The sequence below is a fragment of the Perissodus microlepis genome, chromosome 7 (genome assembly GCF_051167445.1).
Source record: "Perissodus microlepis isolate ML-2025 ecotype Zambia chromosome 7, ASM5116744v1, whole genome shotgun sequence".
Taxonomy (NCBI): Eukaryota; Metazoa; Chordata; class Actinopteri; order Cichliformes; family Cichlidae; genus Perissodus; species Perissodus microlepis.
The window spans coordinates 656,314-682,288 of NC_140467.1; the positions used below are offsets into that span (position 1 = coordinate 656,314).

At 47.0% G+C, this 25,975-nt stretch overlaps 1 protein-coding gene across 3 annotated transcripts in view; it reads right to left on the reverse strand.

The window, feature by feature from the left end:
* znf423 (zinc finger protein 423) overlaps positions 1–25,975 on the reverse strand; it is a 136,533-nt gene that overhangs the window by 78,948 nt on the left and 31,610 nt on the right. For all 3 annotated transcript variants that reach the window (XM_084932663.1, XM_084932662.1, XM_084932661.1), the window contains exon 3: positions 22,673–22,867. In XM_084932663.1, the coding sequence (XP_084788789.1) occupies positions 22,673–22,867 (195 nt within the window). The remainder of the gene's footprint in view (positions 1–22,672; positions 22,868–25,975) is intronic.

Genomic DNA, 25,975 nt, shown 5'->3' on the forward strand with positions numbered 1-25,975 from the left:
CACTCAGGGATTAGTGGCACAGACGGCAGGAGAAACAGAGAATACACACTGGGACAGACACGTACACGACCGAGTGATGTGCATAAATATGCACAAACACATGCAGCCAATGACTAAAGACGAGCAAACCAAAACAACAAAGACAACTGAGCAGACATTAACTGCAGCGTGTTTTATGTGACTCTGTTTTCACCCACCCGGACGTCCTGATTGTGATTCTGACCAAATGATTACAGCATCTCTGCTTCAAACAGGGAGATAAAAAGGCACCGAGAGAGGCGACACAAGCTTCTCACCCGAAGGCATTTAACCTAATGCGTTTCATTCAGAGTTGGTGTATATGTGAGGCCTGACAGCAGTGGCTAACATGACCCACCTCTCTCTGATATATGTAGAATATGTGGGTGCGCACACAGAAATACAGCTGGTCGCCTCATCTCTGTGGTTTCACCTGAACAGAGCGTGAGTGCTGGAGAATAATTACTCGTCTATTAAACCTCTCTGTCCCTCGAGAAAGAGAAGACGACAAGCTGAGGGTCGAGGACGAGCAGAAGGGAGGAAAAAGGTGACACGGGGGGGTGGGGGGGCACCAGGAGGCAGACACACAACAGAGAGACTGATCCTTAAAATACTCAGAAGTCATTGATTCATGTGATATTTAAACTAGTATAACTTTTCTCTGACAACGAACAGACTACAAACACAAACTGTACCAACATTCTTTATATTCGACGTGCAGATGCGGTTTTACAGGGATTAGTCAGAAAGGATGAAACCAGGATAAAGTAGCAGGTTCAGAGGCGGTGAAGAAGCTCTCAGAACAAACCGTCCAGGAAAGAGGCTCCTGCGTGAATTAACGACCACACGCTGGCTGCAACAAAAAGCAGCGCTCAGACACACACGGAGGGACGCACACACAGAAACAAAGGTAGTGTTGGGAGGAAAAAAGTGTGTGTGTGAGTGAGAGAGAGGTGTGCAAATGTGTGTGTGAATTGGTGACATGAAACAGATCAAAGGGGGGGAGAGGTCGGCAGGGCAAAGTCGGGGAAAGACAGAAAGACGGAGGCCGGGGGGTCCCGTAATTACAACCTACATCCGCCAAGCTGAGCCGTGCGTGTGCGCGTGTGCGTGTGCGTGTGTGCGTGTGCGTGCAAGCGTGGCTGTGGAATGAAGGAGGGTTTTGAGGGTAAATTGCTCTCTTCCACACACACCTCTCTACTTTCTGCTCTCTGCTGTGTCCGCCCAACAGGAAAAGGAAAGGCGCACACACAGACACACAAAACTGCACAAACCCTGAGATATGCAAACACTTTGAAGAACAGGTACAAACATCGTTTCACAAAAAGCTTCAGGTCACAACTAAACTATCACAAAGGTGAAGGTCGTGAAAGGAGGAGCATGTGGTATAAAACATAAGTACACGTGCATGTGGCTGCTGATAGGAGAAAATGGGATGTGCACACACACACACACACACACACACACACACACACACACACACACACAGTGGGTGGGAGTGTCTGTGGTGAAGGGGTGCAGATCAATGGAGACCACTGACTGGTTGGTCTCTGCAGCAGAAAAGCAGATCGCTCTGGGACCCAAACTATTGTACAGCACCACACTGGCTTCAAACACACACACACACGTGCACACACATGTGCACACACATGTGCACACACATGTGCACACACATGTGCACACACACAGCTATAGACATGCAGCTGAACATTTGCACATGGACACACAGGCACAACAAAGTCAAACATGAGCACACATTCTTCTTCTATCTCCCTCTCTCTCTCTCACACACACACACACACACACACACACACACACACACACACACACACACACACTCTCTAATAGAGTGGTGAAAGCAGAGAAATGGAACTGGCCCTTTGACTGACTGGGCTTCATTGTGCTCTCATGCCTTTCGAGGGGGCCCCCTTGTATGCCCACCTCTATCCCAGCCCCTGTATTCCTCCCGCTCCTCCGTGATTCGTCTCCAGCTCCTCACAACCAGCCCGTCCTTTTTCTCGCTGTCACTCTGCATTCCTTCATTTCTGTGACGGTTGTTTTGTTCGATGCAAACATTTAAACACAGCTGATAAAATTTCATCTGCGTTCAGTTGGTTAGTAAACTCCTTTCCCATCATGCATCAGCGAGCGCCTCCATCCAGCACAAACACCTGTATCGCTGCTGTATTCTTCCACCTGTAACACATTGATCTCCCTGAGCAAACCCTGATATCGACGTTCTCTCTCTCGTTTCCACCCCCCTCCCCTCTGCAGAGCAGCAAGCTAAAAGCACAAGCATGCCCCAAAAATTAATTTAAACGAACGAATTAAATTAAAAGCAAAGCCTCGGGAGTTTTATTATGTACTAATGTTTGAACCGTTAACTTGGATTGTATTACTAAAATATGCATAATTAAGGGCTGGTGGGGCTTTTATTACGTCAAAAAAGAAGAGAGAAAAAACACATATTTCACTAATGGAACAGATTTAATGGGAAAAACTGAGTATGTGAGATGCAAAGGTGAGTAACAGAGCAGTACTCGGAGCAGTACTGGTACACGGTGGCACACAGCTAAAACCGCAGTGTGTAAATCAGCTCTGATCAGCCGTTTTCAGCATGATTTAGCACATAGAAAAATCAAAGAAATCCCAAGGACGTGTGATTATTACAGCAATAGTCACATAATTACAGTTACTGGAAACAAAAGAAGGGTGTAGTGCTGGGCGATATGGGACAAATATTTATCACGATATGAATTATTTTATATCACGATAACGATATATATCACGATATACCACCTGACCTGCGGTCATCTGGAAAGTGCGCAGTCTGTAAACAGCGAGCGCAGAGTCTTTGTTAATGAAGTGGATGGTTACGCTCATGTAGGGCTGCTCTGCTCGTCCACAGCTCAGCAGCCAAGGCTTAAAGCACGACACTGCAAACATCCTGCTCTACTTTGGCCCGGCATGCGTCGTATAAGCGAGGCAACTCGACTTTACTGAAGTGCTTAGGACCGGGCATAACGTACCTCGGATCAAGGACTTTGATGAGGTCACGAAAGCTGTTCTTCTCAACTACATAAACAGGGCCATGCCTTTACAAATGTAACGCGAGACGGCGCCTGTGATTTGTTTATGGCGCTGGGACGTTTTCTCATAAGGGCCTCGTGTGAAAGGCTGCTGTATCTTCAGCTGGTATAGTTTTTCTTTTCCCAACTTGCTCCCGTCGTTCCACAGCTTGGTTTAGCTCACATTTTCTGCATTCTTGAGTATTCTTTTTCGTGGACCTTCTGTAGGTGATAGAAGAGATTTGTTGTGTTGCCATCGGGTGCTGGAATAGTTTTATAGCATAGCTTTGGGCGTCTTCTGCTCCGTGTTGGTGCTGTTGAACCTAAAATGTAACCAAATCACAGACGTACCCCCTCTTTTGGTAAAAGTGCTTCTTCTTGGGCTGCCTGTCTCTGCCTGTTGCATGTCCGGGCATGAAACTGCAACCTGTCGCACGTCCATCGTTTTGAGTTACCGTAAAGCATGTAGTGCCATTTGTGTGAGCATTTCAAGTTGCTATATATCAATGCAACCGTTATAGCCCAAATTTTAATAATATGTCTGCATTAAGTCCAAAGTAACTACATAAATTGCAAAAAAGTGCAATAAACTACAAAAAATTGAAAATTGTTTTTGTTTTTTTTTACATATATTTCTAGTTAGAGAAATTTAAGAGGCTTATCCCTCAAAACTGTTAATACAAAAAAGTTGCACAAAATAGTTTCCAACCACGAGAAATTTATTTTGAGTGTCTTCATAGTTTTGTTTTTGAGATACACTAATTTTTATATGCTGCAGGAAAATGAAAAATAATATTATAATGCAAATTTGCAAAAAAAAACAACAAAACCCAGCATGTGCATCAAAATAAACTATTTCCAGCAGTGAAATTTGAGTTCTAAGCATCCCAGAAACTATTCAGAAAAGCATAAAGTCAAACATAACTTTTAAAAACACCAGTATAAGCTCATGAGGCCCTGATGGTAAAAAACTACATTTTCTGCAAAAATGACATCACTTCCGGTTTCCAGCAGGTAATGGCGGACATGCGATAGTTTGCGCTGACGTCTATTCCAATGTGGGAAGTGTTACGAACAGCTGATCGGATCGGCAAAGCGTGTTTCTGGAATATTATGTTTTTGTTGCTGCAAGTGCTTTTTATGCAGTTTTTGCAAAGCTATATGTGGAAGGAAACTGTGACCGAGGACAAGCTGATGGCATAAGATGTAAGTACAACTCCTCCGGTTTCATATGCTTAAAAATTATTGCGCTAGCTTACGCGGTTCCAGTTCTACAGAGATTTAAAAATAGTTACACAAAACGGAGCGTGCCCGCTCCGACCGGCTTTAAAGGGTTAATGATATATTTTATGTAACAATTTATAAAATTCGGTTAGAAACGATAGAAGACAAATGGCACAATAGACACTTTTCTATCGTTCACACGATATCGTCATGTCGCCCAGCCCAGCAGGGTGGATTCATTCTGAACCTGCTGAGAACTGTACACTCTTTCAAAAGGCCAGACAGCTGTTGTGAATATATTTAGCATCACTTCTTACTGCAGCTTGTGCTGCACGTCGTGGCTCTGATGTTGTACAGTATTACACCTGTGCATTTCCTGCTAGGTACTTTTATAAAACCATCCGATGATTATACGCAGCTAAATCTCCACATATTCATGTCATAATATCTCAGTTGACATGACAACTAGAGACTGGAATTCAGCATAAAAACCTGTATTACAGTGTGAAGTGAGGTCAGGCTGTAATTCCACAAGTGTGTTGTATACAAAGCTTACATAGCATTACCACACAGAACAACTAGTATCATTTAAAGTGAACAAAAACGGGACATGCATGTTTGTAACCTTAAGGCTGTAGCTCACGAGGTCACCTGCTAACTGGAAGGTTTGTGGTTCGATCCCAGTCTGCAGACCCAGCTACCCTCTGATGAAGCGTGAATGAGACTCTACACCAACCAGTCCCTTTTCCCAAAAATCAGGAGGTGCGGTTGGATTATCTGTTCTTTAATAGGAGTGAAAATGCACAACAAGGATTATCTCTGTGTTTATATCAGTGTAACAAAAACACCCCAAAAACAGGTCAAACCGTCAGTTCATTTGATTAATTTCCTCTCAGTTTGCACCTCTCTCTCTTTTAAATAAGTCCCACCTGCAGATGTTGGAATAAGTGAGTGTGACGGTGTTTCACAAGTACTGCAGTACACTCCTGCATCGTGTCCCACACCTGAGAGTCAATGTGATGTTTAAAAGCACCTTTAAACATCCAAATCTTTCTGATTCCTATTCTGTCAGGCAGCAGTGTTAATGCACACACACACACACACACACACACACACACACACACACACACACACACACACACACACAATCCCACAGCACTATCTAGCTTTCCTTAACTTTTCCCTCACACTGCTTCTCTTCTATGAGCCTGGGTGTGTTGGTGTGTGTGTGTCTGTGCATGTTGTGCTGCAGAATTATTAGTCTTCTCGTCATGTCTCTGATGTGAAGCCCCCCTTATCAGCCAGCAAGCAGTAAGCCCCCCCGGCCCCCCTCTGCAGCTGTCACTACACCCCACCACCACCGCACACACTATTCTCCGAGGACAAACTCCCCAATACGCACACCAAATACCCACATACACTCAAAACACGGGCGCATACAAATCTCAGTACACAAGCCTTAGCAGTTTTTGACTCACATTCGCACACACACACAATTTTATCTGCTCGTTCGCAGGCCGCACGGCTTGGCAGCCTACAAGGGGGAGAAATATCCACCACCCGTTCCCCCATATCCCCCTTCAAAATCAGCCCTAGCCTCAACACAATCCCAGGAAACAGGAGCGGGGAACACAGGATGGAAGCGGGCCCACGTAACGGTGCATCTTACTCACGCTGGGCGCTCCCTCCGGCCCCCGGCCAGCAGCACAGGAAGGCCTCGGTCAGCCACTGAGCCGCTGGAGTGCAGAGTAATGCTCCAATCGAGCTGCTCTCATTAGAGTCGAAAAAAGTCGAGCGCCCGCCCGAGAAAAAGAAAGATCGACAGAGGCAATAACCACGGCAACTGGCTAATCCAGTGTAAGAGTTTCCTCTGTCCTTCCCCCTCCTTCTGCCTCCATCTTTCCTTGCTGTTGTTTGTGTTGTTTTGTTGTTTAGTCGAGTGCCCCCTTCTTCTGCGCTTCCCGGCAGGCCTGTCTCCTGACTTATTTAGCAGTGTGTTTTCTACCATATTTGAGAAATGAAGAGCAGATTGGTTAATATTTTAAGACATCCCACTTGCAGGGTTGAGGTAGAGACAAAGATGGAAGCAGAGCTGGAGACGAGGGGAGAGGAAAGAGGGAATACGAAGGAGGAATTCTCTTGTTCCTTAACCCCAATTCTAGAATCCATGCTGGGAGCAGAAGCACGCATGAACACACAAACACACACGCAAGGAAAGCCTGCACACAACATGCTGCCTTACAACTGATAAAGCACATCACTGTGGAGAAAGTATTAGAGAAACGTGTGTGTGTCACATCGAACCATGATGTCTTTCACTTAGTTCATTAGAGCTACCAGTAAAAGGGTTAAACAATTAGACATTTTAATAATCAGCTGGTAACTGGTTTATTTGAAATGCCAAATAACCACGAATGAACCTGCAACAACCACACGCAGAGACAAAACTGAAGGCGTGCAACCGTTAAGAGCCTGTAAGTATCAAAACATCCGACCAGATTGTTCTTTACGTTTCTGTCTAAGCCAGCGGCCGTGATAACGAGGCAGCTCCTTCACTGAGAATTAACGAAACGCTTCGATTTCGAGATATAAACTCTTTCCTTTACAAACACCTTTCACTGCAGGTGCAGCTCATTTCCTTCCTGACACACAGCAACAAATCGCTTACCTGCACAAGCCGCACATAACATGTACAAGAAATATGCATGCCCTCATGATCGCCATGAGTACACACACACAAACACACACTTGACAATGGCTCTCCCTGTGACTTCTCAAAGTGAAGTGAATTCCAATCAGGCACTAAGCAGGACAGCTATTTCTAGGGACAAAGGACAGGGAGAGAAGTGAGGAGGGGTGGAAGGAAAGATGGAGAGGAGGGAGGGAAACAAAGGGTTCTGGTAGCACCCAGGGGAGAAGGCCCAGAGCAGCTGACGTCAGCGTCTGTGTGCTCAGTGTTGGGGTGGGGAAACGGAGAGCGAGGTTGGCAGAGTTGGTCCCCCCCCCCCCAGGGAGGCCTTGAGGCGTGGAGAGAGTAGAGCATGGCTCCCAGCCCCCACATAACCGGGGGCCCAGACGGAAAGCCTGGCAAAAACAGCAGCTCGCTCGGTGGACACAACAATCGGTTGGTTTGAAGAGACAGACTCAGCCTGACCGCTCTGTTAGTGAAATCTTTAGCTCCATATAAGACGCGTCCGTGCTCGCTCCTTTCTCTGCGTGTCCATTCTCTCAGGCTCCTCTGCACTCTGCTACACCCCCATCCTACAGCCCCAGCCCTCTCCCCGGAGTTTTGCTTTTCTCTGACATTTGGCTGGACAAAGGCGAGTCGCACCTGAGCACTGGGTTAAAACTATTATGGGCCCTCTCCCTGTGGTACACTGCCCTTTGCCACCACTGTCTGTGACTGAAACTCTGCGTGTGTGTGTGTGTGCCTGCACACCTGGGTGCACCTTTGTATTAAACTTAGCATACTATGTGTTCAGATTTCCTGCATAGTGTTAGATCAAGGTAAGAAACACGAGGGCAAGGCTGAAGTAATTCATTATAACAGAAAAAGAGATAAAGTGTAAATAGGCTGTCACAGTGCAGGCTGGGTAAACCTTTTTAAAAGCTTAGAGTCGGGTATTCCAGGTAAGGAGAAGTGCAGGTAGAGACCGAAGGTCCACTCCGTCTAAGTGACGTGGGACCACGTCAGGTTATTGACCACGTCTGCAGTTTTTCCTATCTGGAAAAAGAATCAGAGATGCACAGATTTGGTGTTTTTCAGTCCACAATAAGACAAACAGCAAAGTACACCTGCATTCATGGAAACCATTGTTCAGCTCATTAGCCACAGTAAGCTCTTTTTCAACTGTTACAACACTAACTGTAAGTATCACAGCACTGTCCCTCAGGTGACACCTGTCCTTAACAAAGCATGGACCAAACTCACCACATGTGACTCAAACTGTTGTTGTTTGCCTCTGTCATTCAGGCTGTTGTTTTCACAGAGTTGTGCGTCCACATTGAAAAGGCCGAAAACGCTGACGTTCCAGTCCTGCGCATGCGTGAAACGCGAGAAGATTCGACCTGCCTCATTTCTGTCTGCCGCTTATTTACTTTCCGGCTCTTTGAAACGTCGCGGCAAATGTTGAGGAAAAGCACCGAGTTTGTTAAATGGACTCACAATGAGCTGGAGCTGTTGCTGCGAGTAACACAAAAGTACAAAGTTGCAAAAGCGAGTGAGAATTAAAGAATTTGAAGAAAAGCTCTCTGGAGCACGTGCAGACTGATATTAAACTGTCAAACAAAACAACTGCTGTATAACGCCCTCCGCTATCTTGGTTTAACTGGTCACATGACTGCATCACATGACTAACATGCGTCATCGTTTTCGCTGTCCACACTGCGACGCGAAAGCACCGTCTTCAAATGTATTCGTTTTCGAGAGCGTTTCCAAAACGCTGCGTTTTCCTTCGGGGAGAACACCGTCTCAGTGTGGACGTGGTCTCAGTGTGGACGTGGCCTCAGTGTGGACGTGGCCTCAGTGTGGACGTGGCCTCAGTGTGGACGTGGCCTCAGCGTGGACGTGGTCTCAGTGTGGACGTGGCCTCAGCGTGGACGTGGCCTCAGTGTGGACGTGGCCTCAGTGTGGACGTGGCCTCAGTGTGGACGTGGTCTCAGTGTGGACGTGACGCCAAGATGGAGAGAAAACGCATTAGTGTGGACGTAGCCTCAGTGTGGACGTGGTCTCAGTGTGGACGTGGCCTCAGTGTGGACGTAGCCTCAGTGTGGACGTGGTCTCAGTGTGGACGTGGCCTCAGTGTGGACGTGGTCTCAGTGTGGACGTGGCCTCAGTGTGGACGTGGTCTCAGTGTGGACGTGGCCTCAGTGTGGACGTGGTCTCAGTGTGGACGTGGTCTCAGTGTGGACGTGGTCTCAGTGTGGACGTGGTCTCAGTGTGGACGTGACGCCAAGATGGAGAGAAAACGCATTAGTGTGGACGTAGCCTCAGTGTGGACGTGGCCTCAGCGTGGACGTGGTCTCAGTGTGGACGTGGCCTCAGCGTGGACGTGGTCTCAGCGTGGACGTGGTCTCAGCGTGGACGTGGTCTCAGTGTGGACGTGGCCTCAGTGTGGACGTAGCCTCAGCGTGGACGTGGTCTCAGCGTGGACGTGACGCCAAGATGGAGAGAAAACGCATTAGTGTGGACGTAGCCTCAGTGTGGACGTGGCCTCAGTGTGGACGTGGTCTCAGTGTGGACGTGGCCTCAGTGTGGACGTAGCCTCAGTGTGGACGTGGTCTCAGTGTGGACGTGACGCCAAGATGGAGAGAAAACGCATTAGTGTGGACGTAGCCTCATTGTGGACGTGGCCTCAGCGTGGACGTGGTCTCAGTGTGGACGTGACGCCAAGATGGAGAGAAAACGCATTAGTGTGGACGTGGTCTCAGTGTGGACGTGACGCCAAGATGGAGAGAAAACGCATTAGTGTGGACGTAGCCTCAGTGTGGATGTGGCCTCAGCGTGGACGTGGTCTCAGTGTGGACGTGACGCCAAGATGGAGAGAAAACGCATTAGTGTGGACGTGGTCTCAGTGTGGACGTGACGCCAAGATGGAGAGAAAACGCATTAGTGTGGACGTAGCCTCAGTGTGGACGTGGCCTCAGTGTGGACGTGGTCTCAGTGTGGACGTGGCCTCAGTGGGGACGTGACGCCAAGATGGAGAGAAAACGCATTAGTGTGGACGTGGTCTCAGCGTGGACGTGGCCTCAGCGTGGACGTGGCCTCAGCGTGGACGTGGTCTCAGTGTGGACGTGGCCTCAGTGTGGACGTGGTCTCAGTGTGGACGTGGTCTCAGCGTGGACGTGGCCTCAGCGTGGACGTGGCCTCAGCGTGGACGTGGTCTCAGCGTGGACGTGGCCTCAGTGTGGACGTGGTCTCAGTGTGGACGTGGCCTCAGCGTGGACGTGGCCTCAGCGTGGACGTGGTCTCAGCGTGGACGTGGCCTCAGCGTGGACGTGGCCTCAGTGTGGACGTGGCCTCAGCGTGGACGTGGCCTCAGCGTGGACGTGGTCTCAGCGTGGACGTGGCCTCAGTGTGGACGTGGCCTCAGCGTGGACGTGGCCTCAGCGTGGACGTGGTCTCAGCGTGGACGTGGCCTCAGCGTGGACGTGGCCTCAGCGTGGACGTGGCCTCAGCGTGGACGTGGCCTCAGTGTGGACGTGACGCCAAGATGGAGAGAAAACGCATTAGTGTGGACGTGGTCTCAGTGTGGACGTGGCCTCAGCGTGGACGTGGCCTCAGCGTGGACGTGGCCTCAGTGTGGACGTGGTCTCAGTGTGGACGTGGCCTCAGTGTGGACGTGGCCTCAGTGTGGACGTGGTCTCAGTGGGGACGTGACGCCAAGATGGAGAGAAAACGCATTAGTGTGGACGTAGCCTCAGTGTGGACGTGGCCTCAGCGTGGACGTGGTCTCAGTGTGGACGTGGCCTCAGTGTGGACGTGGCCTCAGTGTGGACGTGGTCTCAGTGGGGACGTGACGCCAAGATGGAGAGAAAACGCATTAGTGTGGACGTGGCCTCAGCGTGGACGTGGCCTCAGCGTGGACGTGGCCTCAGCGTGGACGTGGCCTCAGCGTGGACGTAGCCTCAGCGTGGACATGGCCTCAGCGTGGACGTGGTCTCAGCGTGGACGTGGCCTCAGCGTGGACGTGGCCTCAGCGTGGACGTGGTCTCAGTGTGGACGTGGCCTCAGTCAGGTTCCAGTTTACATGTAAATGTGTGAAAATTTAGCCACAAATGTAAATGATCCAAAGACGGGGGGTCAGTACGGACAGTGGTCCAGTATCGGACGACACACAGGTGCCCCAGGATGCTGGTCTAATCAAAAAGGGAATATGTGTATATTATATCTAAATGAGTGGAACCACTTACAATAAAAACAACACGTCATTCTGACAGAGGGCGGGGCTTAAGGTTACACAGGGTTTTTTCAGCTGCACATTCAAAAAAAATTACACAATCTGTAAAGCCATCATTCAAAAGCCAAAAATAAAACACTGCCCTCATTTAGAAAGAGTAAAAAGCCTCGATTCCCACTGAAGTGCACATAGGTGTGAAACCTGAATGAGGACTTGAACAATGCAGTGAACTCCTGCCTTCAAAGTACCACGTGGAGAAAAACAGCTTCAGTGAAGTGCATAACAAATGTAAAGCATCAAACAGGGTGTGGGAGACAGAGGTGGGGAAAAAGTGAAAGAAAGAGTGGAAAAACAGAGGGAGGGAGGGAGGCAGGGGCTGCTGTGGGGCCAGTCACCACAGGGTGGGTGTGTGTGTGCGCGAGTCTGTGCGTGTGTGTGTTGGGAGGGCACAGTGGGGAGGTTGGGGGCATGGAGGAAGGGATCAGAGCATTGGGGCCAGCTCCACGGGGAACAGAGATGATGGGGAGAGAATGGAGGAGGCTTGTGGGGGAAGGGAGACAGGGTGAAAGGAAGGGATGTGGTCAGTTTAGAGTTTGAGAACTCAGCAGGGAGGGACGGCAAGGAGGGAGGGAGGGAGGGAGGGAGGGAGGGAGGAAGGAAAGCAGCGAGACACTGCGGTCTGTGTGCTCTAAGAAAGACTGAGGAGAGGAGACACAGGACAAAATGGTCAAATAAAGGGAAAAAAGCAAAAGTGGGGAGAGTGACGGGAGCTGTGGGCTCTTGGGAAGAGAGAAAGAAGCAGCAGTGAGGGAGCCGAGGAAAAAGGTTCCAGGTGTCAGCAGGAGGGGGGGTCCTGGATCCAGTGGAATGGCCTGTTCCTCGTTATCCCGACATCCCCCCTCACACGCAGCCCCGTGACAACTCTATCCTAACATCCACACATGAAAACATGGAGATACTGACACACAGTAAACACATGCGTGGATCGTGTCAGGTACCTGCTTTCCAAACCAAAACATGATTACACACAAACAAACACACAACGCGCTTCTAAACCCTCAGCTGTGCTCCAGAGGAAAAATAAAATCAATCACACACTCGTGTTTTTGTCTCACCTCCACACTGAGAACGTGGAAACAGTCAAAGTTTGGCCAACGAAACATTGATTTCATGCAATTTTGTGTAGCAGCGCCATCACAAAGGGGAACCAGCTCCATAATGCACCAGGTTTTCTGGGTCAGTACTTTTGCATTGTTTTGTGTTATGTCTAATTTCGGGTTACACATTCACCGATCCCTCAGGGGTCACGTCAGGAAAATCTGCCAAATCAAACATGCAGAGTTCCTGCTGTGTGAACGAGGGAGCAGCCTCATATACATTTACTGCCTGGTTCATATCCACAGCAGCGTGTGGAGATATCATTAGTCACAAGAAAGGAACGAACCTAAGCCAGCTCAAGTAGTGGCGCTAATGTTTCAACTGAGCCCGCTGTCTCCAATGGGGGGCTCCGGTTACACAGTTTAACATACTGCTGCAACAGTCACACCCACACCAACCGTAGCATCTACCTGTGGGCCTTTCCCGTGGGAGTGACAGCCAATCACTGCCTTGCTTTCAATTTTGTCTTGTAACAAAGATCTGTGAGTCATACTCAGGACAGCAGCATCTGACGTACGACTTAGCTCCGCAGTACATCTTTGTGCGACAGCATGAGTCCAACACTCCTGTTTAAAGGGGTTAGGGCAGGGTTAGCAGACGCTCGAGAATGAAAAAGACTCGGTGAAAGCTAAACTGCCTCGACTGCGGAGAGCCAACAGACGTTATTTATTCAGAGATATGTAAATGTATATTTCTATAATGTTGCTGTGTAAATATTTGATCAATAAACGCACGGAGACACTCAGAGAGAAGCTGCAAAGCCTTTGGCTGAAGAATTCTAATGAATGTTGGAGACAGAAGCGCTCGTCTCGATTTCCATGCAAAATCAGACGCGCTGGACTATGGATTTAAGCATTTCCATTTTACACACACACACACACAAATATTTACTCTCTGCAAGATCTACAGACAGTCACACAAGGACAGACAGAGAGGAAGATGAGAGAGACAGAAGAGGGGAAGAAGAAGGAAGTTACATTTTTAATCGAGTGTTTCTTTTCCTCGGAGCAAAGTAGGGCTGAATACAAGGGGGTGAGCTGGTGCCAACACACACACAACACACTTTCTCGTGTCCTTTGGCAAATTCTTCTTTTTCACTCTTGCATTAAGTAAGAAAAAAGGGAAGAGAGTCAAAGTAGGAGGAGAGGGAGGGGGAGGAGGAAGAGGGGGGAAACGAAGGGAAGAAAAGAGAGAGGGGAAGAGAGAAAACGTCCCCGCAGAGTCTTTCTCCCTTCCTGGAGCGAGCGAGGGCCCCTGCAGCGCCGCCTGTGTAATTTCCAGTGGCAGTGAATACAGGTATTAATAAAAGCCCCATGGGGAAGAGCACACAATATAACCCTACATTTTCAGGCATTATGAAAGGAAGCCCCCAGGGGTCCTCGGGCTCAAATTTCTGAGATGCAGGCATTGTAAAAAGACGCCCCGGGGGAGGACCCCGCAATAGAAATCTGCTGAATTCAAAGCATTTCCAGAGCCCTGGTGGGAGCCATTACTCCCACTGGAGGGGGAGAGATTTTTTCTTCTTCTCCTCTCTCCTTCCAACCGCTCTCTCTCTTTTTTACCAAACATGTGTTGCTGACATGTTGACAGATTGCTCAGTGAGGTGTTTAGGTGCATGCACAAGGCATGTCTGCTGAGACACGAGCTCCATCCCTCCCTCCCTCCCTCCTTCCCTTGCCAGTTCCCAAGTTCCATCCCTCCCTCCCTCCGACTGCAAACCTCTCAGCGCGCCCAAAACTGCTCCCATCCATATTTCATAAAGGAGAAAGTAGGCTGAAAGAGAGAGAGACGGAGGCAGAGAGAGGACGCAAAGAGTTTAGGCAAGAGGGAGAGAGCGAGGGAGAGAGGTGAGGGAAAAAGAGGAAAAGGGGAAGATAAAGAGAGACAAAGTGGGATCAAGGGAGGGGAACGGGAGGAGGAGAGGACAGATAAAGAGAAATAGAGCGATGTAGAGAGTGGGAGAACTCTGCGGTGAAAAATGAACCCTGTGATGAAAAATGACTTCACAACAACCCTTCTCCGTCTCACCCCCTCCCTGCTATCCCTCCCTCTCCCTCTCTGCATGTTGCAGCCCCTCACACCTCCCCCCTTTCTGCTTCTGCCGCTCTCCTCCCTCCATCCCCCTCTCCTCTGGTGCCGGGCTCCTGCTCTCTCCCTGGAAAACCTGAGCGGCAGCCAGCTGTGTCTGTGTGTGCGCTGTGCACTTGTATGTATGCCAAGGGCTTAGCACAGGAATCTTCGGGCCACCCCCGGGTACAGACACACAGAGGGAAGGAAAGGAGGGAGGGAAGAAGGGGGCAGTGGGGCAGAAAGAGAGAAGGGGGGCACATGGCGAAGAACGGGAGGGACGAGTAAAAGACAGGAGGCGAGAAAAAGGGGAAAAGCACATCTATTTTTATTTGTTTTGTCAGCCAACAGCAGCTACTGGACAGGAAGTGTCGTCCCAGCGAGCGCCGGTCTGTAATTTTACCTTACACCCCTCCTATCTGTGATCTGTGGTTTTAATAAGAGCCTCGGCCTCGCAGGTCTCAGCTGCTATCCCGACGACAGACGCGGCGAGGTGCGTGTGCGCCTCTGCGTGTGCGTTTGTGACAGCGGGTGGCGACAGACGGTGAGAGCTTAGTTGTAGGAAGACGTCCCGCGGGAGGCAAACCAGCCACCCAAGGGCCCACGCGCCAACAGACACGCTCTCCCCCCTGCTCCGTGTGCTTCTCCTCTTCTTCCCTTACCCCTCCACCAAGTTTGGCCTCCACTCTCCACCCTCCTCTTCACCTGTCTTCATTCGGTCCCCCGCGACTCCTTCCCAATTCTCTTCTTTTCCTCCCTTATTTCCTTCTTTATCTCCTGCTCCCTCCCAGCTAGACAGGCTCCCTGGAAATCTGTGCTCTCTCCCGCTGAGAGAGGAAAGAGAATAGACGAGAGTGCAGCTGTATGCGCTCAATTACCACAGACCTCACAAATACCTTCAGAACGACTATGCGCAGTATCCCGCTCTCTTCCTGCACGGACGCACACATTCACCATTTTCCACCCACACCGTCTCACCCAGCCACTCGCTGGGTTAATGACTTGCTATTTGTCACTGACAACAGCAGTTTCCACCCCCCCGCCTTGACTGACAGCTCCCTCGTTGACTTGGTGCCCAACACTTCCTCCCTCAAGTGCTTTTTACTGACATCTTTAACAATCTCTCGCCCTCTTGCACTTCTCACTCACACCTAGCATGAGTGTGGACGTTGTTGACTGTGGGTGAGTGTACGCGCAGATCTGTGTGTGTGTGCCGTGTATCGTAACAGACAGTGGCCTTCGTAGCCATTTGAATCTCTAAACACATCACTGACTGATCCTTGGAATGCTGCGGCCTGCAAGACAGCTTTCGGGTTTCCTTAATAGGATGTGGGTGTCTGCTTGTGTCTGTGTGTTCATGTGGCAGAGGAAGGCCAGAGAATGTTCTCCATTTGATCTGTAGGAGGCTTTTTTTCTGCTCCTCTTCTCCTCGGGGAGCCTCTGCTCCACATTCTGACTCCTACCGAGACCCATCAACACTCCCCCGGCTCACGCTCTCAGTCTGTCCCTCTCGCACCGTACTGCACACACACAGGATATAGACCCGCATGCACTAAAAGCAGCAGACACACATCACACATAAAAATATCACACGCTGTATACACCTCGGCCAGTCAGCTCACCCAGAGCCACTGAGACGTGTGGAAGAGTTGAGAATATAAAGCAGCACCGTGCACTTAAATAAAACGGTGTTACACAAATGTGACAAACTGAGCATTAACAACGTCAGTACAACTCCGTGTGCGTTAACCATTTGATTACAGGGCACGCTGGAAGAAGCACACACACACATCTTATTCACAATTCAAACAGCAGAGCCGTCACAGAAGCTTAATGCTGCAGTGGAACAGAATAACAACACTATTGTAATCGAGGCACGTAATCTCTATCACACACACACAACCAGCTGAGCTATCAGGCTCATGCACATTAATGTGGCATTACACTGACCAGATGTGTGGGGTCTGTGGGTATGTGCGTGTTTGAGTGGGTGAATACACATTTATGTGTCATTGATCTGTGCCACTGTGTGCGCGCGTGTGTGTTTGTCCAATTTCCACTCAAATTAATGGCGCCTCTTTATAGGCCTTCTGCTAGAGTGGCACTGAATTACTTGGTGCTTCACTCTCGCACCTGGGACCCATTCAGTGTTACAGCAGCAGCTAGCTGCTAACCTGGGACCCATTTGCAACAAAAGTATAGTTAGCATTACAGATACCAGTGTGTGTGTGTGTGTGTGTGTGTGTGTGTGTGTGTGTGTGTGTGTGTGTGTGTGTGTGTGTGTGGAGAACTCAGGACTAACTAACCACTGTTCTCAAGCTACAAATCGAGACTCACAAATGTAGACAAAATAATCCTCAGTAACTGATACTGAAAATATAACTAATGTAACTAAGATTGGCACTAAAATCTGAAAAGTTTAAATATTATGTGACAGAGATTTAGAGACGCAGCAGACAGAACAGAGTGAGTTTGGATTTGTGGGAGGATGACATCATTAAATAGTGGCCTATGTTTTCATTTACGTCTATTGCACAGAGTAAAAGGACTTCACATAAGAACAACAGAGTAGTAATGGAGGGAGGCCTTATTTCAGGTTATGTGCCATGCTAAAGCTAATGCGCTATCCCTACTATGCAAACTCACCACTTCCTGTTACCATTTCAGAGTAAAAATCTGCTGCATGTTAATGAGCATGAAACCTTTTTTTTTTTTTTTAACACAACTTTTTGTGAAACATCGAAGAGTCCAGAGGTAGAAAAGTCAAATTTGATGACGTGTAGGAGAGGCCTTTAAATGTTTATAGTGACCGTTCGTTTTGGGAGACCCAACATTTAATTCTGTAAATGTTTTATTTGAGGAAATACAGTAATAAGAGTTTTACCAAGACTGTAAATGCTTTGAGAAATTTGCAGGACTATGGCTGATTTTTTAAAAATCTTCTTTAAATTTGAGTTGAGTTTTTCTTTTCCTGGTTATGAACTAAAATTTTATTCCTACAAGACATGAAACCCTCTATCAAGAGTGTTCAGGGTTAATGAGGAGCTGTTGTCACGTATCCCATAATTTCTCAACAATATTTTGGGCTGAACGGGAGATTAATACTGAAAAGCCAATTTTAGATTTGGTCTTCTGTGTTTTGATCTTTTTCTTTTTTCTGTCACATAGCGTCACCTCTCAGTAACTTTTTTCCATGCTGATTCAAAGCTAACAGCGAGCTAGCATCATAGCTAGCTACTCCTGGCAAGATGGTCCCATCTGTCACCCTCAACCAAGATGGCCGATATCTGAGTCGTTTGGTTTCTGCTCAGGGACAAACATCAAACTACATCAAACTCCAGAATGCACGAACACATTACCTCACTCATGCAGATTCAGAGTGGCGTTTGTTTATTCCCAGCAGTCTTTGCTTCATATGTGTGCGTGTGTGAGTCCATGCTTCGACTCCCCCGGGCCTCCACCAGAGAATTCAAAAGGACTCTTTATTCTTCATTTAGCCTTCTCCTCAATAATAACCACAGAGCTGTGGTCCCACCACGAACTTCATACGTACTCTCTTCTGCATGCTCACGTGTACGCACACATAAGACAAATAAACATGTACAGCTTTACACACGATGACACACACCAACACGGAGTAACCCACATGCACAAAACCCCGCACACATCCCACCGAGCTGTGGGATTACTGTGCAATCTCAACCGCTCTTTCTCCGGGGAAAAACATGTTTTATTATTTCATTTCATTTCTTTCGACTGCGCTACCTCTCACCCTCCCCCCTTCCTCCCTCAGCTTTATCACTCAGCAACATGTAGCCCTCCCCAGACTCCTGTGCTGAAATCACAGGCCACATCCCGTGCTCCGACAGCAGCTCTGAGCTGCTGGCCCTGTGATGATCTGAGTGTGCACTCTGTGTGTCTGTGAACTGACATGGACATGCAAATGACGGGGTCTTCAACTTTTGAGTTTTTACGTGAATGTCAGTGCAATATTAATGTAACTAAACAATCCGAGCTTTAAGTCTGACATTAGCCGTTTCCGGGTCCAAACTCCGCTTCAGGTCCCAAAGTCAAACAAACACTGCGGCATCACTGAGAGTTACAAACTGTCTAAATTATTTCACCTTAATAAAGTGATCAGCGTTGCTGCTTTACCAGGTGTAACAATTAAGTTTAACATCCAGGCATCCATGAAAACAGGATTTATTACATTTAACAGAGTTAGAAGTTAGCAGGAAGTTAGCTCGCTAGCTTCCACCTAACCATGATATAGCATGTTCTGACTGAGAGATTTCTGAAGCATTCAAACGTACAGCTCTGCTGTCACTTCCAACATAAATGAAGACAGAAAACTAAACAGCAGTGATGTTTGTAGGGTTACTGAAGTTGGGCTAGCTGGTATATAATGATGTGCTACGTGGTAGCTAGCTACACAGCTATGTTAGCATAACATAAACACTGAAGCTGGAGGATGAACGCCAACTTTTTTCCACTCGATAAAAGTTAACGTGAGGGTTCCTGATGGTTAGAGACAAATACAATCGCATGGCAGGATGCTGTAAACGGACCAAACTTCAGTCAGGAGAACAACTGAGATAATCCATCCACAACACGAGGTTAGTCATTCATATACTGCTGCATGGGCTGGGCTGCAGTTACAGCGGAAGGGTTTAAACACTGAGCTTTAAAATGAACAGTGGCAATCCGGTCGTTAAGTGATGACGTGACGAATCCTACTTCCGGGCCTAAAGTAGTCTGCGTTTAATATGGCTTTTGTGTTGTTAACATGTTTAATGTTTTGTATTTTCTTCTATTTAATCTCAAAAAGCTCCTAAAACAGTCAGTGATCACTGTTGACCTCCCTCGGCTTTTATTACCCTAATCGTTTATTTAAGCTCAGTTTTTAAACCCTTAGGATGTAACTGCAGCCCAGCCCATGCAGCAGTATATGAATGACTAACCTCGTACTGTGGATGGATTATCTCAGTTGTTCTCCTGGCTGAAGTTTGGTCCTTTTAGAGAGAAATAAAATGAGTCGCAAAATGTAAAAGCAAAATTTCCCCGCCTGGGCTGCCTTGCGCCTTCTCTGTTTCAACGTGTGACCCCGCCCCTCCCTCGGCCAGTCGGCTATGAGTGCTAACATACCTGGAGGTCGCCGTTTTAATGAGTGTTTGATGGAAAACGACAAGAGCGGAGTTTGCGCTCTCCGGTCGCATGATAGGTGAGTGCTAGTAAATAATTTTCCAGTACGTGTACGTTACACATGCTATTTTTTTATTATTAATTATGATTATTATTTTGCTATCAAACTCGCTGGAGAAATGATTGAAATGCACTGAGTGTGATGCAGTATGGCAGCACTATTATGGAATATGCTGTGAACTTAGCTAACATTACTTAGCAGTGATATGAGTTAATTTACTCAAGTGAAAGCTTTAAACATTAGCCCGATACATAACTAGCTAACTTAAGGCTTTCTGGTTAACCCTCTGGGGTCGACGGACCCAGAGTCTCCATTTCAACTTGGGTCGAAGGTGCGGACTTCAAACTATATACCAGTTTTTAAATTGTGTTGATAGGCCACGTAAAACCGATGTTTGTTTGTTTTTAATACAACAGTGGCGTTTACTCCCGGAAGAAACGGTTAAAACAGCGTTTTCTAAGGAGAGCGCTAGCAAACACGCTTTGCTTGTGAGTGAAAAAAGAAAAAAGAATCCTTCCCTATTGGTGGAAAAATGTACCATGTTGACCAATCAAAAAGTGATATGGCAACATGTGGCATCTGGTTGTTTGGGAAGAGGCGGAAGTTTTAGGAGTGACCGGCGAGAGAGAGAGAGAGCGAAAGAGAGAGAGAGAGTGTGTTTTGATACGTGAGAGATTTGTGACGTTTACCGTGTTTGGAGTCTCAAGTTAGTGTGTTGTCTTGTGTAGTTAGTGTGTTGTCTTGTGTAGTTAGTGTGTAGCTGTTGTTTTGTTTTGTGTGTCAGTTCTACTAGTGATCGTCACAGTTGCTGCCTTAAAGCCACCAAAGGCAGATTGCAGTGTAAACGCTGACACAGCTGCTGTCAGACCTGCAGGTTTATCCCTGTGCTGTTCTCATCTGTGTCAGAGTGACACAAACTATTTTTTGGAGTTGCCTAAATAATTTGTGCGCCTTCTTATTTGATGCAGAACAGCTGATTGTTCTGTAAATAGTTTTAAATGGTTATATGAAAAACTTCTGAGCCTTGGCTGCATTTTTAGGTAAATAGTACCAAATAACTTTGTTGTTTGCAAAACTTGTGCATATTTTTAAAAATGTATAATTTCTATTTGCATTTCAAGTTATGAAAATGATTTGTTAAACATGCCTGTGGTTTTTACAGTCAAAAATATCACTTTCTAGTTGTATTTTAAATTTTGTCTGGATTTAGATCAATTGTGCTGATACAGTTTGTCAAAATGAGAAAATAACAGTTTTTAAATGTGAAATATGAGGCCAAATCAAAAGTAGTCAGAAACGGCCAGTTACACCCTGGACCCCAGAGGGTTAGAGGCTAAAAGCAAAGTTGTCACCAAGTACTGTTTATATTTGTGTGTATTGCTGCAGCTTCTTTAAGCATTAACTTGGTGCCTTTGGGTGAAATAATGGTAATATGACTGATCCATGTGGTCACTTGTTTCTGTGCTACCAAAGTTCCCCGGCTTTCATTCAAACTGTGTTCCTGGTCAGCACCGACACATTAAACTACTTAAACATTATAAATGTCTTCAAGCTCACACTGAGGCCTGTGGGCACAATCAGTGGGGCATTTGTTTTTTTCAACAGGAGAAGAATATCTAACAAGTTGATTTGTTCACATTTTCACATCTTAATTTTTAAGTGAAATGTGCATTTTGAGTTTATACACGATGTATGTAAGGCGACCGTTTCCTTTTGCAGTATTTTTGTGTGGTGCGTTTTTCTATTTCTTAACAAAAGGGGAACAAAGGTGTGTAAGCTCACCCAGGATGATTTGTTTCCATTTTCACATGGTCTTACTGAGGTGATGCGAATTGAAACATGCATTCTATTTTTTTTTGGCGAGGGGGGGGGCATGTGCTGGAAAAGCTTGAAAAGGGACCTTGAAAGTGCTTAAAAAGTGCTTGAATTTGACCCTGAAAAAGGCGTATGAACCCTGAGATTAAATAGAACAAGACACAAAACATGTTAAAAACACAACAGCCTTAATAAACAGCAGTTTGGACCTGGAAGCAGGATTGATACGTCATCACTTAAAGACCGGACAGAGTCAGCTGTGACCAGCGTGGATGAATCTCCTGCCGTTTACAGTAAAACCTTCATATTGAGCTCCACGTCTTGGGCTCATCCCCACAGAGCAGGAGCAGGACGGGGACCTCTGCCATGTGTTTGCCTCGTGTTCTTCTAAATTTTTGTTATGACGCCACACAAACAAAAGTAAACGTAAAACACTGACTTTGTGTTACTACAACTTCATAACCTGCATGTGAGACAAAGCACTACATGAAATTCTAGTGGGACTTCATGTCAAACCAGCGGGTGAATAAGAGGTAGATGAAGCGGGGCTCTCACCATCTACATTACACACTCTGTAGAAACACCATCTTTACCCGTTTAAACAAAGCCCTCCGCCCCCCTCCCTGCTCCTTCATCCCCCCTATCAAAAGTAAACACACATACCCGCAGACACCGAGGGGAGACCGCCTCGCAGTAGCGAGAAGTAAGTGTGCGTTTGTGTGTCGGCTTGTTAAGGGACTGTTTGGATTAATCTGTAGGAACCAGATGCCCCCGCTGTGTTCCTTTCAGTCCCTCCATTAATTACACCGTTACTAATAACGGCCTTTGTGTGTGTGTGGCGTGTGTGTGTCCATCCCTGTGGGACACATGCTATGGTAGGTGTGATTCCTATAGCTATAGGTATTCAGAGAACAGTGCAGGACCCGTGTCACTAAGGCAGTCCAGTGATTCTTCATGATACAGCTTAACTGTTTGATGTTAATCTGAAAGCACGCCACCTTTCCTGCTGGAAACCACGCAGCACTTTTAACTGTAGATATGTTGATGTAATATGATAAATGAGCTTTAATTAGGTCCTGATTGACAAGATATTGAGGATTAAGTGCACCATGTACGGGTATCGTTGACATATCACTGACTGTTTTATGATAAAGTATCACACAGTGATGGGAGCCTGGCCAGTTAAAACAGAAAAACCACAATCACATTACCAGTCTTACCAGCTGGGCAGTGGTTGGTTCTGTGCTCAGTGAGCTCAGCCAGACAGTCAAAGTCCTGTTGACAGTTGTCACAGGTGAAGATGGATTCGTCGTCCAAGTCATCGTCGTGATCTCGGTCCTCGTGCTCGTCTGGTTCTCCGTCTTCAGCACCGGTCCCCTCTTTGGGGTCGGCGACTCTTTCAGATGCCGCTACGTCTGCAGAGAAACACAATACAAGTTTGTCTTTGTTACCGTGAACGATCACAGTTCGGATCTTCGTGCCATTCGTTATGATGCCATTCAAATATTCACCGCCCTCTGCTTTACCCACTTTCACTCTGCGTCATTTTAGGTTGGGCTGCTGTGCCCTTCACTTGGACCTGCAGGTATTTCACAGGTGTATTTGCAATAAGCTTTATTTAGAGTACAGCACATTAGTGACATTTGTTCACACTGATTCACAGAACGAACAAAACTTTTCAATGTTTTCTTGCCTTTTAAATAATTAATTGGTGTTGTTGTATTTCTTTTGTTCCTGCCGTCACGCTCGATTATTCTGTTGAGTTTGAGATGTCAAATTCAATTTCATATTGAAGCACTTCCAAAAAGGCTTTTTATGTTAGAGTCGGTATTATCACCTCCGAGAGTCGTTGGCAGGACTTAATACGGAGCCAAATGCTTAAAGCCTCGGAGCAGCCAAACCAGTTTGGTTCTGGTTCTTGCCTCTCTCGCTGCCTCAGCTCTGTCGTGTCTCTGTGTCTGTTACTCTTCCTGCGTCTAGTCTGAGCATCTTCAGTCCGTGTCTCAGTGTTAGTGACTTCCTGTTTTATTTTGGTAGTCCTGTCCGGTGTGCTTCACGTTCAGGTTTGCTTCCTCTTGTCATTTAGTGTCTTCAGTTCAGCTCTGTTCCCGTGTGCCTCCACTTCCCCCATTTATTGTCTCAGCCTCCCCTCGTCTCCTGTCGGATCATCTTCCAGCTCCTGATCCTGTGTTTCTAGTTTACTTCCGCCTGTAAAGGTTTTGTTAGAGTCTGCATTTGGGTCCTTTTCTCCACAACGCCTGATCTGCGTCCCCACAAGTGTCTCACAGCGTGTCACAGCGTAGCCTTAACAACAGCACAGAAGTGGTTAATGTCATTTATTGCATCCAGTGTAAAAAGTGAGTTACCAGCCGTGCACTGCCAATTACTTTATACTGCGTGTAGATTATCACTTAGCATGTGACGTAATGCGTGTGAATGTGTGTGTCCTGGTAGCACACAGCAGTGTGAGAGGGGACCAGTGGAGGCTGTGGAGGCCCAATCCTCACTGCTCCATTGTGTCTCCATTTTCACACCTTATTATCACATTATAAACGCTGAGGATCCAAAAGGACGACACTGAAGACACTTGGCTTCAGAGATGATACCAGAGGAGAGAAAAGAAAAGCCCTGCTAACACATAAAAGTCTTAATAAAACACCATCAATCAACAACAGCAAATATGACGATGATGATGCAAAGAAAAGGATAAGCAGTGGGGACAGCCTGAGATCGACAGCAATGTTTGAACTTTTCAGATAACAATTCTGAAAAGATTAAAAGTATTCTACAAAAAATAAGGTAATTCAACATCGCACATATAATTATTATATCACACAGTTCATGAAGCTTCATCAACGCAGGACTCAGAAAAGTTAAATCTCACCTTTTAAACCTGTCCAACCGAGAACCAATGAGCTCCACGACTAATGAAAACTAGACTTATTTTAAGAGAGTGCAGCTACAGGTCAAAGCGATTAAGCTCCAAGTCAGTTTTATCCACGAGGAGTTCGAAACATCATTTAACGTGCACACGCGATAGAAAGGCGCCGCTTTGTTATATGGTGCTATTTCTGGCTCTTAATTTCAGCGAGTCTGGTAGAAAAAGTGTGACCATTAAAACTTAGTAGCCAGGTCAGCATCAGCGTGTACGCGCAGGTACACTTGCACGGCGTTTTCCCCCTCGCTGATATTATTGCAGGTCTAACTAACATAAGTTTGGGTGCTAGAGGACGCCTGTTAGGGAACGTGAGGGAAAAGTGAATCAGGCACAGCACTCTGATTTATGATGGCAGCGGTATGATGGGAAATAGGGATGAGGGGATGCTGGGAGGTGGGGAACGAGAGACTGAGGTGATGTGGTGTTTGGGGGGACGCAGGAGAGGAAGACAGTGATGGAGGGAGAGAAGGAGGAAGGGATGAAGGGATAGGGAAGAAGTGAGGGAGGGTGTTGGCCATCTGTCCAGTGGTGAGAGCGCCGTCTGGCCAGGGAGAGAAAACAGCCCCTTGGCTGACAAACTGCACGTGCACGCTCCTCATTGTGCACACGCACACACATGAATGCATACATACCAGAAGCACACAAATGGTCTATACGCATACTTTAAATATGTGCGTTAACAGTCAGCTTTTCAAATACACACCAGGTTTTTGTCAAATTTGTAGGAAGTGAATCAAACACGATGCAGGCTGCTATAAAAGGCATTTCAATTTTTTTATTTATACATTATCTGAACATGCACACGTGCAGAAAGCAACTACACACATACTACATACGATGTGCACACAGTCCCCGGGGTTCCCTGATGCCAGAGGTGAGGGCAGCGCCAACTCCATTGCATGCCAACACAACCTGCTGTCATAGCAACAGAGACAAGAGATGGATTTGCACCCCTCCCTCCTCATCACTCCCTTATTTTCTCTTTCAGTACTTTTTTTAAAATAGTGTTTCGCCCCCAAATCCTGTGCAGCGAGATAAAGAGAGAGATGGGTGATGAAGATAAAGGGATGAGAGGGGCCAACAGGAGAGGCTGGTGTTTCCACACCGATCTCTGTGGTCCTCTGCTACCCACCCACCCCGTGATTAGGACTTCTCTTACGGGGAGAATTTGATGAGGGCGGGCTTCAAGAGAGCGTTGCTGTAAGCTCAGTTATGATCGTTACCACTCTGGAGCAGCCCTCCTGGCTCGGCCAGTGTGTGTGTGTGCGTGCGTGTGCGTGTATGTGTGCGTGCGTGCGTGAGACGACAGTAATATCGTCCGTGAAAAAGAAAAATTTATACAAGCAGTAAGTAAACACGGCCTTTATTTTTTTATGCTGCCTGAGATCTATAAAAGCACAAAATTGCAGTTTTATTGACTCCTCGTGAGGCTACGGTGGTTTAAAAGTGCCATTTATGACACATTCTATTCAATTTTATACCCATTCAGCAGAAAATATCTTTTAGTGTGTATACAAAAGTGTTTCCAGTCACAATGACTGCACTGCGTTACTTTATACATTTTTTTCACTTAGTTCTTAAAACA